Raw genomic sequence first — 12,626 nt, forward strand, 5'->3', positions numbered from 1 at the left:
ATATATTTGTGTTACAGAATATTAAGAGGACGTTACCTTGTCTGTATGCGGTTAGTTTTCCTATTTCATGGTTAATGTTTATAGGGAAATACAAGGGCCAGGAAAGGCAACCAGTTTTCATCTTGATAAGAAACTATAAAATATATATAATATTTTACAAGTAAATGACCACCTGGCTGATGTTTCAATACCTCTTGCAGATCTTGTTCTCTAACAAACGTTCTAAAGTTTAGGAAAGGTCAAATTAAGTTCCATTGTAACAGCTACGGTGCATGTTAGGTTAATCCTGAAATTACACTAAAAGTATCTGTGTCGTTTTAAATGCCAAAACCTGTTTGTCTCGGTGTGGATACTCAGTACGCAAATAAATTAGATTTTTTTTTTTTTTATGAAAATAATAATACCGACAACCAACTACCACTGTACAGTAAACCAAGAAATCACGTTTCAGATTTCTTTACTTTTTGTCAAGATGGCTACAAGGCGCCATCCAGCGGTGAAGATAAATATCTCAATGACACCGTTTAATTTTTATTTTACCTTATTACAGTACAGCTCTACGCGGTGGTACAGTATACAAAAAGAATTGGAAAAACATTATAAGCTTGCATGTTCAACGGAAGTGCGCAAAAACATTTGGGAAAAACGCTTTACACCAGCTGTCAGTTTAAAAAAAAAAGTTTTGCAATAAATAAATATAAATTACATGAGAAGATAAGGTTAGGTAATCCGTTAAGGCACATCTCAATTTCAAAAATGCACCTGCCAAACAAGCTTAATAAGCAGTTTAAAAAGAGCCAGCCTCCTTTCAATGAGAACCTTAACAAAATAAAATAACGCTGCCACAGCAAAACCAATTCTAATGGTTTAGAAAAAAGAAACAAAAAAGAAAGGGGGCAAAGACAGCATGCCATGGCTATCACAGTGCAACCTGAGCATCATGAACTTTAGATATATTTGGGACAATAACAATTATGGGCTCTTTATACAATTCAATTTTGGTAGATTCAGGACCAAGGTCACTTAAAGCTGGAAAACAGCAAGTGACTGAAAGCCACACATTCAAAACGTCTGCATAGTTTTTGACAGTTGACATGACAAATCACATGCAGTCACCTACGCACACTATTTCGAATATATTACACTTCCCTGAATTTTATAACAAATAAAAATACATGCACTTTAATTGATGTTTTAGCTTCATCGTCAATAGGAATAGTAAACTGGATTAGCATGAAAAGCCTATGTTGTGGTTCCCCATTCTTGCAAACAAAACTTGTTTCTGTGGACCGCAACCGTACGTACGCATTTACCCCCCCCCCCCCAAAAAAAAAAAATCAATTCATTGGTGGCTGTACAAAAGGAATAAATACACAATTTGTTCACCCCAAAAGTCAGAGAAACATACTGCATGTATTTTCTAATCACATCTATTCAAATCAATGTGCTCCAAGTATTGGGGGGGAAACAAAGGTTCCAAGTTGTGACATGCTTCATCTGGCCAAAACCTCACACTGGCTGTCTTCTACAAAAATATTAAAATCTAATGCAATTCAATTTTCTCCCTGCTTGTCACTAATATTCACCCTCGTATGTACTCGACTAAAAGGTCACATGTGAACCAGACAACAGGATAGATAAAGGTTTGCAGCATCATGTGAAGTAATAACTCTGAGGGTGGGCTGGTTCTAGAAATAGCTGGTGTTTTCCAAAATGCAAATTACGGAAAAATAGAACAGTTTTCATATGTATGAAAGTGACAAAATATTTACACATGAACCACACAAATAACCAAAAATATACAAATGACTTAACAAAAATCTTTCCTCTTCCTATAAATAAAACTAATGCCCATAAGTTCATTTTTTTTTTGTATCATTTTTGTGTTTTGTATTTAAAAAAAATATATACAAAAGTTAAAATAATACCCATATGAAAAAAAAGAAGAAAAAAAACATCTAACTAAGTGATCTAATGAAAATGGAACAAAAAAAAAAGGGAAGTCTGCCACTGGAGACAAATTCCGGGTGAGTTCCTTGCGAGGTTAAACGAGAGCCATCACCAGGTTTCTTTCTTCCGGAAGTTGTGGCGGGAGTGCTTCCGGATGGAGGGAGGCAACTTGCGTGGATGTCAGCGTCTTCTGCGTTTTGGAATTGCAGCAGGGCTTGAAGATCCGGGGATCGATGATCACCTCTCCAAAGCGGCCCTTGTACACGATCCCGCAGCACACTTTTTGCCTGCACAAGAACAAGAAATTGTTCAAGACTTTGTAAACAGAGAAGGCGTTTAGAGTGTAGTCGTTCACAGGACGCAGATACGTACGTCTGAACAACTTGTCACGACTGACATTTAAAAACCATCACCCTTTCCAGTAGAAGAAGTAAAAATCATTACCTTTTCCAGTAGGAGCGGTCCAAGAAAGAGAAAGCGGTAGGTGAAGAGCGCCTCTGTTTGGACTCTATGTCCGAGCCGTCATCGGACAGATTGCTGTAGCTGGGCGACTGGGCGGGAGACACGCTGGAGGTGGTGCTGTGAGCATCCGAATCTGCTTGCAAAACAAGACCTTTAGTCAAAAGGAGAGATCGGACGCAACGTGTGGTTATTTATTCAACAGTGGTTAGGTCAGCAAGGACTTGTTTTTTCTTTTATCCAATCAGATTTCAGCCTCATTGTGTTGCCATGTCAATTTAATCCACTAAGGTCCTCCAGAATCAGCAGTGCTGCCTGATGTAACAAACCACCAACAACTGGACAGTTTTTAAATTTGATAATCAGCATCACTGCTGGTGAGTATGAAGACGAGTATATATATGAATGCATAGTTATGCACATTTAGAACTACTGCCAAATACTTTCACTGCGACGCATGATAGATGGACTCACTTTGTCTCTTTAACTTGTGAAGCCTCTTCAGCTTGCTTTTCTTCTTGCCATCGCTGTTCTTGATCTTTTTGGGTTTTGTAACTTTGAAGCCTGGTCCAGCTCTAGCATCCACCACCTGAATCATGTCAGACAAAACAACACATCTGATAACAGAACACAGTATTTGATCCGGTGAAAAGCAAAGGTGACAAGACACTCCACAAATCATTCTGGAAGCGGACACACACACACACACACACACAAATATCCAAATCTAGTTCCTCATTGTCCTTATCACATTCTATGTTGCTCCTGTCCGTCTTCCTTGGTCATATAAAGACCAAGATCTCAGCAGGCGTTACCTTTACCTCCTCCCTAACATCTTTTTACATTGTGGAGCTCTCTGTAGCTGCACAAAAGTGTAACAAGCCAATTTGAAAAAGGAAGGAGTTAAAATTACCCAGACATTCTCAAATATAGAGAACAAATTAAAACGTCACAAAAGACATACTGACCTAAAAGAACAGACACCTGAAAAGTCTTCAAAAGCACAATGATTTTTTTCTACTCATTTTGTAAGGAGGGGAAATGTGACTTACATGGTTCCAGTTCTTCTTGGAGCCATTGGGAAGTTTCTTCCATCTCTTCACCAACAACACACAGGCATTGCAGATGTCTCCAACACGGTCCTCCGACAACCTATCAATGTACATATCAGTGATTCTTGGACTTCTAACATCCAGTGCGACAATTATGACAAACAGTTTTTGAAGCACTTGCAGCAAATCATCTGAGTCTTGCGAACTTGGGGACTTCTATCTCTGTTCTCAACCAGCGAGCCAAACTGCTCACATGCTACAGACCTAAGTGAGCTTGGAGGGTCTATGGTTTTGAGGGTATTAGTCATACTGATTTTGTTTCTAACTATCTTTTTCTTTCCTTATGTAGTTGGACTAGTGTTAGCCATATAGTTTTGCTCACTCAAGTCAGATGACTGTGACCAGGGAGTACAGTAAACTAGTCACAGGACATGCAGTTGAAGGAAGCTTGCTGAAGACATTTTTTTAAACATGAAGTAACATACTAATAGTAGCGATAATATTTGGAAGCACTGTGAGGTCATATGGCTGAATCTAGTTTGGAAGCACAAAGTCTGGGAATAGGATATGTTCATAAGTAAAGGTACGGACGGTAGTATTGCGATTTCTGTTTTCGATACCGCATCTTTACAGGTCAAGGGGCAACAATTGATAAAAAAAAAATAATAATAATTTGTCATTATTAATGACTGACATTTTTAGACAGATGTATTGGACAAAATTAGTAATTGAATAATCCACAATACGCAATGTTCATTTCATCCACTCTCAATTTGAAATAATGCTAATTTTCTAATAAATGAATTGACTGAATTAAAAAAAGAAAAATTGCAATTCTAGTTACATTACTGAAAATAAACAATTGTAAGCCCCGAAAACATGCACAGTTTGAACGTGAACACTTGTGCATCAATATATGGCAATAAAAAATCTTGAATGATTCAATTCAAATGTATTGCACACAAGTCAAATCCCAATTTATATATACATATGAGCATACCACCAAATGTAGAGAATAGTTGAATACTAAAAAGTCGATGACTCTGAGTCTCGCCACACTTTGTCAATCACGAGCATGCCAGAACAACAAAAGAAAAATAAAGCAGCACAAGTGTGACATGTTACCCAAAACAGAGCCGGAACGTGTCTTCATATCGACTGCTGTCTGTGAAACGCGAGCTGGATGACTTGGTCTTGCAGATGCAACAGCCGTCGTTACTCCGGTAGATCTTTGACTTGTGAAAACCAAACATAGTCTTCCTTCTTTTGCAGCTCGTTGCACACGTAAAACAACCTGGACGACGAACACACAAATGAGCGCTCGTTCAACGAGTCGTGCACAAGAAACATACACTCTGCGCTGCACATACACACACACTGGCGCTCTCCACCATTGTGCAGGGGGGCGGTCCCCGCACCGAGCACACGTTAAAAGATTAAAGTCGCGTTTTTAATTTACATGCGTGAGACTTAAATTGAGATTTTTAGAGAACTGAACGTTAACACTTGTGCTTGACTGAGCCACTTTTTGCAAAAATCGAGCATTTGATGTCGATTTAAATACAGCTCAACTATGGCTTCACAGGAAAGCAAACATGACTTTTAAACTCAAACTGCAAGGCGACGTCCAGCAACTGACAACGACGGCGCTTCTGCACACCGTTGTTAGCACGCGACATACTTGAGTGTAAAAAGTGCAAATATCATTTTTAAAAGTCTCTAGGGCTCATTCGACAACCGAGTGCAAAGACGAGCAGGTCGCGTCAATCGGAGAAACAAAAAGCTACTCGGGACGATTTGTTGAAACATCAAACACTTGGTTCCAACACGGACAACTTTATTTCACTTTGGGTTATTTACTCCGGTTCGATGTGTTGGTCAAAAGGCGAAACGTTGCGCGAAGATCGGTGTTCCCTTTAAATTGAAACTTTTGCCCGCTAAAGCGCCAAATGTGGCTCATTGTTGTTAGCTGTTAGCATGCTGGCTCGCCCGCACCACGCCATGCTGCCATTCACTTCCATTGTCGGCGGCTCTTTGTGCAGCCCACACGCCACTAGAAACGGCAACTACACAATCAACATTAAACAACGTTCCCAGTTCACTTGACCTTAAACACGTTAGCACCATTTTACGAATGTCAACACGACCTAAAGGAAATAAACGGCGACTTACCGATGAAAAACTTTGAATCTTCGCCGTTTTCTTGTCACGCACTGCGCATGCTCCTTACTACGACTGCATACAGCTGGACATTAAAATACGATTAGCATAAAAAGACCGAATGAAGCGAAGCGCGGGAGCGCACGATGACCAAATAAGGCGTGCAGGCGTTGGGTTTGAACTGGGCTCGACCAATCGGAGACAAGCAAAGACGCGTAGAATGCTGGGAGTTGTGGTGAACGGCTCGGCAGGAGCGTTGTTGATTGCTTACGTAAAACTACATTACCAACAATCCACCTGGGGCACGACTTTAAAGATAAACAGCCATTTGACATGGCGCGAACGAGTTTGTTTACATATTCTGTCTAGAAAGACTTTGCGTCGACCATTATTAAAAGAAAAACTCTCATCAAGAAATGTATGAATGGGGGCCTTAGTGAAAAAAAAAATGGGATCTTCCATATTAATTCGATCTTATATATACAAACAAACCACGTATGAGCCTGGATTTGTGCATACTTACTGACTTTATTATCCTAATAGCAATCACGTTGGTATATTATTTCATTGATGACTACATTGAGTTAAAAATAACGGGCAATTACTCTATTAGGCTGACTGTATTTTGTTCAGAACTCTATTTAAATATGCATGGAAAAGCAAACTCATAATTTGCACATTTCACCCAGATGACATTACAGATGCTTTTATTCTTGATATATTTTACACTGTACATGGCCTCTCACTTAATAAACACTACATTACACAGCTATTTCTTAAATGTACAATGTTTTTTTTGGGAAACAAAAATATATATCTTGCAAGAACCTGCGTGAAGTTGGCCCCCCACCAGCCGCAAAACTTAAGCAAAATAGTCTGTTTCGTTTGTGCTTCGTTTGTGCTGGTTTGTGCAGCAAAAATGTTCGTTTGTGCTGCTATGGTTTTTTAGTTATGAACGATTCTTTTATAGGTCATCCAGAGTTCACCCAGCCCCCCATCTGCTCAGAATGGACCCAAAATGGTAGCGTTCGTTTGTGCTTCGTTAGTGCTGGTTTGTGCAGCAAAAATTTGCGTTTGTGCTACTTCCGTTTCGGAGATATTAGACATTTATTTTATAGCGATGACGTCACCCAGCCCCCCACCGGTCTCCAAATGGACCCAAAATGGTACCGTTCGTTTGTGCTTCGTTTGTGCAGGTTTGTGCAGCAAAAATGTTCGTTTGTGCTACTTCCGTTTCGGAGATATTAGACATTTATTTTATAGCGATGACGTCACCCAGCCCCCCACCGGTCTCCAAATGGACCCAAAATGGTACCGTTCGTTTGTGCTTCGTTTGTGCAGGTTTGTGCAGCAAAAAAATTCGTTTGTGCTGCGATGGTTTTTTAGTTATGAACGATTCTTTTATAGGTCATCCAGAGTTCACCCAGCCCCCCATCTGCTCAGAATGGACCCAAAATGGTACCGTTCGTTTGTGCTTCGTTAGTGCTGGTTTGTGCAGCAAAAAGTTTCGTTTGTGCTGCTTCCGTTTCGGAGATATTAGACATTTATTTTATAGCGATGACGTCACCCAGCCCCCCACCGGTCTCCAAATGGACCCAAAATGGTACCGTTCGTTTGTGCTTCGTTTGTGCAGGTTTGTGCAGCAAAAAGTTTCGTTTGTGCTGCTTCCGTTTCGGAGATATTAGACATTTATTTTATAGCGATGACGTCTGGTAGCCCCGCCCCCTTGTTTACTTCCGAACGACCCAAAATAGTGTCGTTCGTTCGTTTGTGTTTCGTTTGTGCTGGTTTGTGCTGCAAAAATGGTACCGATTGTGCCGGCTGCTACGGTTTTGCAGATATTACACATTTAATTCATAGCGAAGACGTCACCCAGCCCCACGTCACTGTATTTTGTCGCGAATTTCAAGCTCCTGGAATGCTCCTGATGCAGGACGAATACAAGGTAAATATGTTCTTAGCCTTTTTTTCTTTTCTTTTTATCTTACAGAAAACTTTCACTGCGGGGAATGGCTTTTAGTACGAGGATATTTCTGTAATTATGTTTGTATCGTGCTCATTGATTAATTTCCTTGTTTTCAATAAGCCTATGTGATCATTTTTTTCAATTACATCTGACGTGCAAAAGGTTCACCGCAACCTAAATACCCTGATGAGTCTATGTCTGCTCCCTCCAAAACATTAATTAATGCAACAATTAATACATGTATGTGAAGTTGATGACAGCCATAAAAAGAAACTTGAAAACGTGAAAAAATAACTTTCTTTGTCAAAGGGAACATTATCAACATTTTTTCCCAACAATTCAAACAATGCATCACTGCACTGTGTAGAACACAGCATGTGGGAAGATCTTAGTATTTACTGATGCTGCTTTCACTCCACTTCCCAGGTCATTATAGATCTCCCAGGCATATGCAGTCCTCCTGCAGTATGCCACATAATGCCCGAGAGAATCCTGGGTCAGTCCTGGTTCAAAGCCAATGACTGCTCTCAAAGTAAAGGTCTTCTCTTTTAGCTCCAGACTGGAGGGAAATTCAAGCAAGGCAACTTCCTTGCAACTGCTACCAAGGTCAGTGTCAATCCACACAAACTCTCCCAGATTCTAGCTGTGAGTAACATTACCTGAACACAGAGCCTTGCCTGTATTGTTGTCCAGAGTTTTGAATGAAGACGGACACTGGGAAAGATTTTCAATTGGCCTGAGGCAGAGAGAGTCAGGAAGGCTGAGTCCCTCTTCAGCAGCAGTCTGAAGAGAAGCCATGCCACAGGTCTGCAGGACAGCAACGTTTGGACAAACAAGTGAAACTTGCCTTGTTACTTGTTGGCTTAAACTGCAGTACTGTGAGGAGCATTGTTTTATCAAATAAACACTTGGAATATTCCTCATTGCGCTCTCAATTACAGTGGAGATGTGGCATTGTGCATCAATTTGGAGAGCACCAGAGGTCAGGAGGACAGGTTTGAATATTTCCCCCAGCAGTTCTGCCCTCTGTGAGTATACCTGTGGGTTCACACTCTGTGTTGTGATGGTTTTCACCAGGTGGAGGAATTGGTTCCCACATTCATAGTTCAGAACAGTCTTTTCAAATGAAAAACTTTCACAGAAAGAACAGCATAAGCATTGCAAGACAGAATCAAATGCACAAGTATTGAGCACAAACACTTTTGATGTGCGAAGTTTAACAGGCTGTTGATGGTTCCCGTTTTTCAACAATGGTACCTTGACTTTTTTCCAGCCCACTTGTGTGTCAATATGCAGCCATTCAGGACAAGGAGAGAGATATGAAGTTATCTTTCTTTTTTTCGGTGGGACTGCTAAACCTCTCCAGTTTTCAACTGCACTGTCAGTAGATGCATCTGGCTCCGCTCCAGGATGAGATTTTTCTCCCCTTTTGTTTACTACTTCAGTTTGAGAAGTACTGCAGACATTGTCAGGCTCTCTGACGGTCGTGGCATCACACACATCACCTTTTTGTTTTGCAGAGCAAATCCGCATGTTTCCCTCAATGAAGGAAAGATGACGAGCAACAAACCGGTCCACACGAATGGGTAGGCTTTCATGCTTGAAAAGGCCTTTTTTATGTTTTTGAACTCTGCTTCAACAGCTGCGGAACTTGCAGTGATGCTGGCGCTTTTGAAGAGAGGGACCATTATTGCTGTCCAGAGTGGCAAGTAACTTCCAAGTCTTGTTATTTGGGGAATAATCTCAGGGAGGAAGTGGATGTTGTCTCTATCCCCATCAGCCATGGCAAGTGACCTGCTCTCCTCACATATTTCTGTCACCCACTCTCGGACATTAGTCTGGATGTGCTGATTTAATCCATCACTTGGTTCTTGTTCCTCAACTTCCTCATCTGAAATGGGGACAAATTCCTCTGCGATTTGCGCTCTCAAGCATTTCTTGCAGTTTTCTGATGGGATAGGGGCTCCAGAATTGTCATTACCCTCTGTCTCACTCAGTGCCGCAATGGTGATAGCACAAAGAAGTTCTTTTGCATGTTGCAAACATTGTGACTTAAGAAGCTGTGCTATTGACCTAACAAAGAAATCCGTAACACGAGGTCTTTTGTTTTTCAGGCAGTCCCATCGGCAGATCATCTTAATGCAGTGTGCTACATCTACCCTGACAAAACATGGGGTAGATGTCCAGGTTGATTCCCACGTGAAATGTTAAAGCACTCATTGATGTAGCTCTTCAGATCAGGATGAGGGGTAAAAGCTTTGACTAGAGCTCCAAGAATCGCCAGAGAAAAGTCACTCACTGCTTCTTTAGGAACAGATGCACCTGCATGGATCCATTCCTTCAGCCACTGTGTGATAGCATCATGCTTCTCTGACAGCATCTGCACGACTGGGACACTGGAGCTGGTATGCCCTGTCATAACGCCCTGATACAGGAAGATATGGCCAGACATATTGCAGTTGCATCAACACATAATATTGGGTGGGATTTCTTTAAGCTCTTGTACACGTGCATTTGTGTTTGACTCCAATAGTGACAGAAGAACTTGTCAAGTCCAATGTCTTTGATGCTGTCACTGTGAGGTGCACTGTATTTTTCAACATCTACAATGATAAAATTGGATTTTTGTCACCTAATGCCAAATCATTTTTCTCTTGCTTTGCCTTGCGCAGGGTGGCAAAATTTGGCAGGTGGCTTGGCTCAGGGTCTCCGAAGTCCATCGATTTATTTTCCTGTGATGTTCGCCATACATGTGTCTGTCGATGGTCACTTCCCAGAAAAAGACGCTTTCTGTCACTCACTGTTAAATCTTCGGAGATAGTTGTGCATTTGTCGCTTGAAAAAGTTGCACGTCTTTGTTTTTTGCCACCCTGTTGCGATATGTCTTACCGACCTGCAGAGGTCACTTGGCATGGTAATTAGTTGGATAATACATGTGTAAGAATTAAGGAGTTATCATGATGTCAAGTGAAAAAGAATAAAATACATGACAGGAGGTTAATGAAGATGCATGATTTTAATAATGAAAAATTGCAATGGCACAAACAAATGGTTAATTAACGATCCATGAAGTAAGGATATGACATCTCTAGAAAATAAATTAGTATTAAATAAATGACAAATTGAATGATTCACTGAACGCCAAAAATCCTTCCCGGTGTCCGTCTTCATTCAAAACTCTGGACAACAATACAGGCAAGGCTCTGTGTTCAGGTAATGTTACTCACAGCTAGAATCTGGGAGAGTTTGTGTGGATTGACACTGACCTTGGTAGCAGTTGCAAGGAAGTTGCCTTGCTTGAATTTCCCTCCAGTCTGGAGCTAAAAGAGAAGACCTTTACTTTGAGAGCAGTCATTGGCTTTGAACCAGGACTGACCCAGGATTCTCTCGGGCATTATGTGGCATACTGCAGGAGGACTGCATATGCCTGGGAGATCTATAATGACCTGGGAAGTGGAGTGAAAGCAGCATCAGTAAATACTAAGATCTTCCCACATGCTGTGTTCTACACAGTGCAGTGATGCATTGTTTGAATTGTTGGGAAAAAATGTTGATAATGTTCCCTTTGACAAAGAAAGTTATTTTTTCACGTTTTCAAGTTTCTTTTTATGGCTGTCATCAACTTCACATACATGTATTAATTGTTGCATTAATTAATGTTTTGGAGGGAGCAGACATAGACTCATCAGGGTATTTAGGTTGCGGTGAACCTTTTGCACGTCAGATGTAATTGAAAAAAATGATCACATAGGCTTATTGAAAACAAGGAAATTAATCAATGAGCACGATACAAACATAATTACAGAAATATCCTCGTACTAAAAGCCATTCCCCGCAGTGAAAGTTTTCTGTAAGATAAAAAGAAAAGAAAAAAAGGCTAAGAACATATTTACCTTGTATTCGTCCTGCATCAGGAGCATTCCAGGAGCTTGAAATTCGCGACAAAATACAGTGACGTGGGGCTGGGTGACGTCTTCGCTATGAATTAAATGTGTAATATCTGCAAAACCGTAGCAGCCGGCACAATCGGTACCATTTTTGCAGCACAAACCAGCACAAACGAAACACAAACGAACGAACGACACTATTTTGGGTCGTTCGGAAGTAAACAAGGGGGCGGGGCTACCAGACGTCATCGCTATAAAATAAATGTCTAATATCTCCGAAACGGAAGCAGCACAAACGAAACTTTTTGCTGCACAAACCTGCACAAACGAAGCACAAACGAACGGTACCATTTTGGGTCCATTTGGAGACCGGTGGGGGGCTGGGTGACGTCATCGCTATAAAATAAATGTCTAATATCTCCGAAACGGAAGCAGCACAAACGAAACTTTTTGCTGCACAAACCAGCACTAACGAAGCACAAACGAACGGTACCATTTTGGGTCCATTCTGAGCAGATGGGGGGCTGGGTGAACTCTGGATGACCTATAAAAGAATCGTTCATAACTAAAAAACCATCGCAGCACAAACGAATTTTTTTGCTGCACAAACCTGCACAAACGAAGCACAAACGAACGGTACCATTTTGGGTCCATTTGGAGACCGGTGGGGGGCTGGGTGACGTCATCGCTATAAAATAAATGTCTAATATCTCCGAAACGGAAGTAGCACAAACGAACATTTTTGCTGCACAAACCTGCACAAACGAAGCACAAACGAACGGTACCATTTTGGGTCCATTTGGAGACCGGTGGGGGGCTGGGTGACGTCATCGCTATAAAATAAATGTCTAATATCTCCGAAACGGAAGTAGCACAAACGCAAATTTTTGCTGCACAAACCAGCACTAACGAAGCACAAACGAACGCTACCATTTTGGGTCCATTCTGAGCAGATGGGGGGCTGGGTGAACTCTGGATGACCTATAAAAGAATCGTTCATAACTAAAAAACCATAGCAGCACAAACGAACATTTTTGCTGCACAAACCAGCACAAACGAAGCACAAACGAAACAGACTATTTTGCTTAAGTTTTGCGGCTGGTGGGGGGCCAACTTCACGCAGGTCTTGCAAGATGCTCTTAAGTCATACAG

General features: G+C 41.2%; 1 protein-coding gene and 2 long non-coding RNA genes across 14 annotated transcripts; 1 reads left to right on the forward strand and 2 right to left on the reverse strand.

Moving 5' to 3' along the window:
* Positions 1 to 511: 511 nt before the first annotated feature.
* Positions 512 to 5,792, reverse strand: sinhcafl (SIN3-HDAC complex associated factor, like). 2 transcript variants are annotated; one of them, XM_061276943.1, is made up of 6 exons: positions 5,634 to 5,792; positions 4,587 to 4,755; positions 3,462 to 3,561; positions 2,884 to 2,998; positions 2,395 to 2,545; positions 512 to 2,237 (listed from the first exon to the last, which is right to left on the reverse strand). In XM_061276943.1, the coding sequence occupies exons 2-6, from the start codon at positions 4,712 to 4,714 to the stop codon at positions 2,045 to 2,047; spliced, it is 687 nt and encodes a 228-aa protein (XP_061132927.1). In that variant the 5' UTR covers positions 4,715 to 4,755; positions 5,634 to 5,792; the 3' UTR covers positions 512 to 2,044. The 2 variants fall into 2 exon arrangements, with proteins under 2 accessions (XP_061132927.1, XP_061132925.1); XM_061276941.1 differs by having other exon boundaries at positions 2,395 to 2,563.
* A 668-nt stretch (positions 5,793 to 6,460) lies between these two features.
* LOC133152956 (uncharacterized) lies at positions 6,461 to 10,223 on the forward strand. 11 transcript variants are annotated; one of them, XR_009714223.1, is made up of 5 exons: positions 6,461 to 7,566; positions 8,014 to 8,193; positions 8,281 to 8,392; positions 8,529 to 9,836; positions 9,898 to 10,223. It is a non-coding gene; the product is annotated as an uncharacterized LOC133152956 (long non-coding RNA). The 11 variants fall into 11 exon arrangements; XR_009714220.1 differs by having other exon boundaries at positions 6,462 to 7,566; positions 8,529 to 9,594; positions 9,702 to 10,223; XR_009714224.1 differs by having other exon boundaries at positions 6,463 to 7,566; positions 8,281 to 8,423; positions 8,529 to 8,615; positions 9,108 to 10,223.
* A 361-nt stretch (positions 10,224 to 10,584) lies between these two features.
* On the reverse strand, positions 10,585 to 12,584 carry LOC133152957 (uncharacterized). The gene is made up of 3 exons (XR_009714226.1): positions 11,481 to 12,584; positions 10,854 to 11,033; positions 10,585 to 10,766 (listed from the first exon to the last, which is right to left on the reverse strand). It is a non-coding gene; the product is annotated as an uncharacterized LOC133152957 (long non-coding RNA).
* Positions 12,585 to 12,626: the final 42 nt, after the last annotated feature.

This window comes from Syngnathus typhle, linkage group LG4 (assembly GCF_033458585.1).
Source record: "Syngnathus typhle isolate RoL2023-S1 ecotype Sweden linkage group LG4, RoL_Styp_1.0, whole genome shotgun sequence".
NCBI classification, from domain to species: domain Eukaryota; kingdom Metazoa; phylum Chordata; class Actinopteri; order Syngnathiformes; family Syngnathidae; genus Syngnathus; species Syngnathus typhle.

What these genes read in the sequence shown, in the direction of transcription:
- sinhcafl (XM_061276941.1), bottom strand. Translation starts at nt 4,714, where the DNA reads ATGTTTGGTTTTCACAAGTCAAAGATCTACCGGAGTAACGACGGCTGT. An exon ending in ACGTTCCGGCTCTGTTTTGG is followed by an intron (nt 3,562 to 4,586) that starts GTAACATGTCAC and finishes GTACATTGATAG; the next exon opens with GTTGTCGGAGGACCGTGTTG. An exon ending in GACCGCTCCTACTGGAAAAG is followed by an intron (nt 2,238 to 2,394) that starts GTAATGATTTTT and finishes GTTCTTGTGCAG; the next exon opens with GCAAAAAGTGTGCTGCGGGA.